At 43.8% G+C, this 2,103-nt stretch overlaps 1 protein-coding gene across 2 annotated transcripts in view; it reads right to left on the bottom strand.

The window, feature by feature from the left end:
* Positions 1–2,103, bottom strand: part of KIAA0319 (KIAA0319 ortholog) — a 48,356-nt gene that overhangs the window by 5,494 nt on the left and 40,759 nt on the right. For both annotated transcript variants that reach the window (XM_007454510.1, XM_007454509.1), the window contains exon 17: positions 773–895. In XM_007454510.1, the coding sequence (XP_007454572.1) occupies positions 773–895 (123 nt within the window). The remainder of the gene's footprint in view (positions 1–772; positions 896–2,103) is intronic.

Genomic DNA, 2,103 nt, shown 5'->3' with positions numbered 1-2,103 from the left:
AAAGAAAAAAAAAAAAAAAAAAAAAAAAAAAAAGAGTTCTGCACCAGCAACTCAGGAACAGAGAAACCAATGGAGCAAAGACAAAAGGTTTACCTCTATTAAATGTTATATACGCTCCTTGGAATAACAATCCAAGGGCTGGCTATTTTCAAATTTTTATGTAGTAGAGAGTGGGAACATAATTTGGCAGTCAGCTCATCCTAATTTTTCGGCCAATTATGTCCATCTACGTCCCCAAGAAAACAAAATTACTCTTAGGAATAGACTGGCACTGAAATACAGTTCCCTCCTCAGAAGAGACTTAAGGGCACCAGCTTGGCCAGCTGAGGCGGTGGTTCCAATTTTTGGTGTCTGCTTGGGCAGACAGCCTGGAAGAATGGGCCGATTTTCTTGTTCATCTGATTCCAGCCAGGTCCACACCAGGGACCACTTCACCAGAAGGTCACACTCAGCTCAAGACACGGCAGGTGCAATCTGGAAATGGGGACCATGTAGCCCAAAGCAGCCTTCTCAGCAATGCTAGCGATGATTAGCCAAATCTGCTCTGCCAAGGTGAATCTCCTCATCGGGAAGTTTTACGAAAAGCCTTAAACACACCCCCAAGGTGAACTGTGGGAGGATCTTAACCCATCACCACGTGAGCTCGTTCGCTTGGCTTCAGGTGAGAAAAGGGTTGAATTTACAGCTGCAAAGCTAGGCAGACCTTTCTGACAGTCCAGAATGATTTGTCTGAAGACGCCTCACCCAAAGCCACCACCACACCAGGACTCACCACAGTTGCTTTCCCCATCCTGGATATAACGCTGGATCAGGTTCTCCATCCAAAACTGAGAGCAAATGCAGCGCTTTGTGATGGGGTCACAGTGACCATGGCCAGAACACTTCAGGAGGCACCCTGCAAGGAGGCGAGTGGGGCAGAGGTCACCATGGAGAAAAGGGGCTCCCTGGCTTCAGCTCTGTCTTTTCATAGCATAGACCCTGAACAGAGGCATCTCGTTGAATCAAGAGACTCTTACGCTAAGAACAGGGGTCCCAGGGAAAGTCTCTCGAATTGACAATCTCATCTGGAAGCAAATGGCAGAAATATGCCAACACCTGCACTGTGAAACAAAAGCCTTAATCATGTAGCAGAAACGTAGCACCCTTTGGCTTAAGAAAGAGAAATTCTAAGAATTTATCCAGTGAAAACGACTGGGGATGTGCACAAAGATTTATCTACATTGCAGCATTATTTAAAATCAACCTGACATTCTGTGAGTAGAAGACTGGTTGTATAAGTTGTGGAACATAACTAGGATGGAGTACTGTGAGGTCATGAATATGTTATTGAGGGATGAATTTTAAAAGGTTTGAGAAAATGATCATAATATGATTTGAAGTTAAATACCAGATTAAAAAATTATATATCAAATTATCCTGATTGTATTACATGTTTCTAGAGATGGGGGAACTAGATGGAAAAACATCAAAATATTAACAGAAGTTATCTTTGGATGGCGGGAATTCTAGACTCTAGAATCTAAAGAATTATTCTAATTTTTTTTGTCTTCTTGGATATTCCAAATTTCCTACAATAAATAAATATTACTTTTGTAGCTAGAAAAAAAGGAGTTCTTAAAAAAATTAATTTAATCCATATTACAAAGAAAGTCAATTGTGGATAGCTATACATCTGAAACAAATTAAATTTTACTCCCCCAATGGTATCACAGTCCCCAGTGTTTATTGAAATGACCCCTTTAACATAATAAGGGATTCATGTTCCTTGGAAGGTGGGGACGGAGACCTGGGATAAAGACCACATTTCCATCCACACATATGAATGAGTTTGGTGCCAGGAAGAGGCAGCAGGCAAGCCACTAAGAAAAGAGGTGCCACTGGAAGGCACTAAAAAGCTATCTTAGGGCTTCCCTGGTGGCGCAGTGGTTGAGAGTCTGCCTGCCGATGCAGGGGACATGGGTTCGTGCCCCGGTCCGGGAAGATCCCACATGCTGCAGAGTGGCTGGGCCTGTGAGCCATGGCCGCTGAGCCTGCGTGTCCGGAGCCTGTGCTCCACAACGGGAGAGGCCACAACAGTGAGAGGCCCGCGTACCGCAAAAAAAA

Source organism: Lipotes vexillifer, unplaced genomic scaffold (genome assembly GCF_000442215.2).
Source record: "Lipotes vexillifer unplaced genomic scaffold, Lipotes_vexillifer_v1.1 scaffold421, whole genome shotgun sequence".
Classification (NCBI taxonomy): Eukaryota; Metazoa; Chordata; class Mammalia; order Artiodactyla; family Lipotidae; genus Lipotes; species Lipotes vexillifer.
The sequence above is the reverse complement of the archived record's forward strand: the minus strand, read 5'-3'. Positions and strand labels throughout refer to the sequence as shown.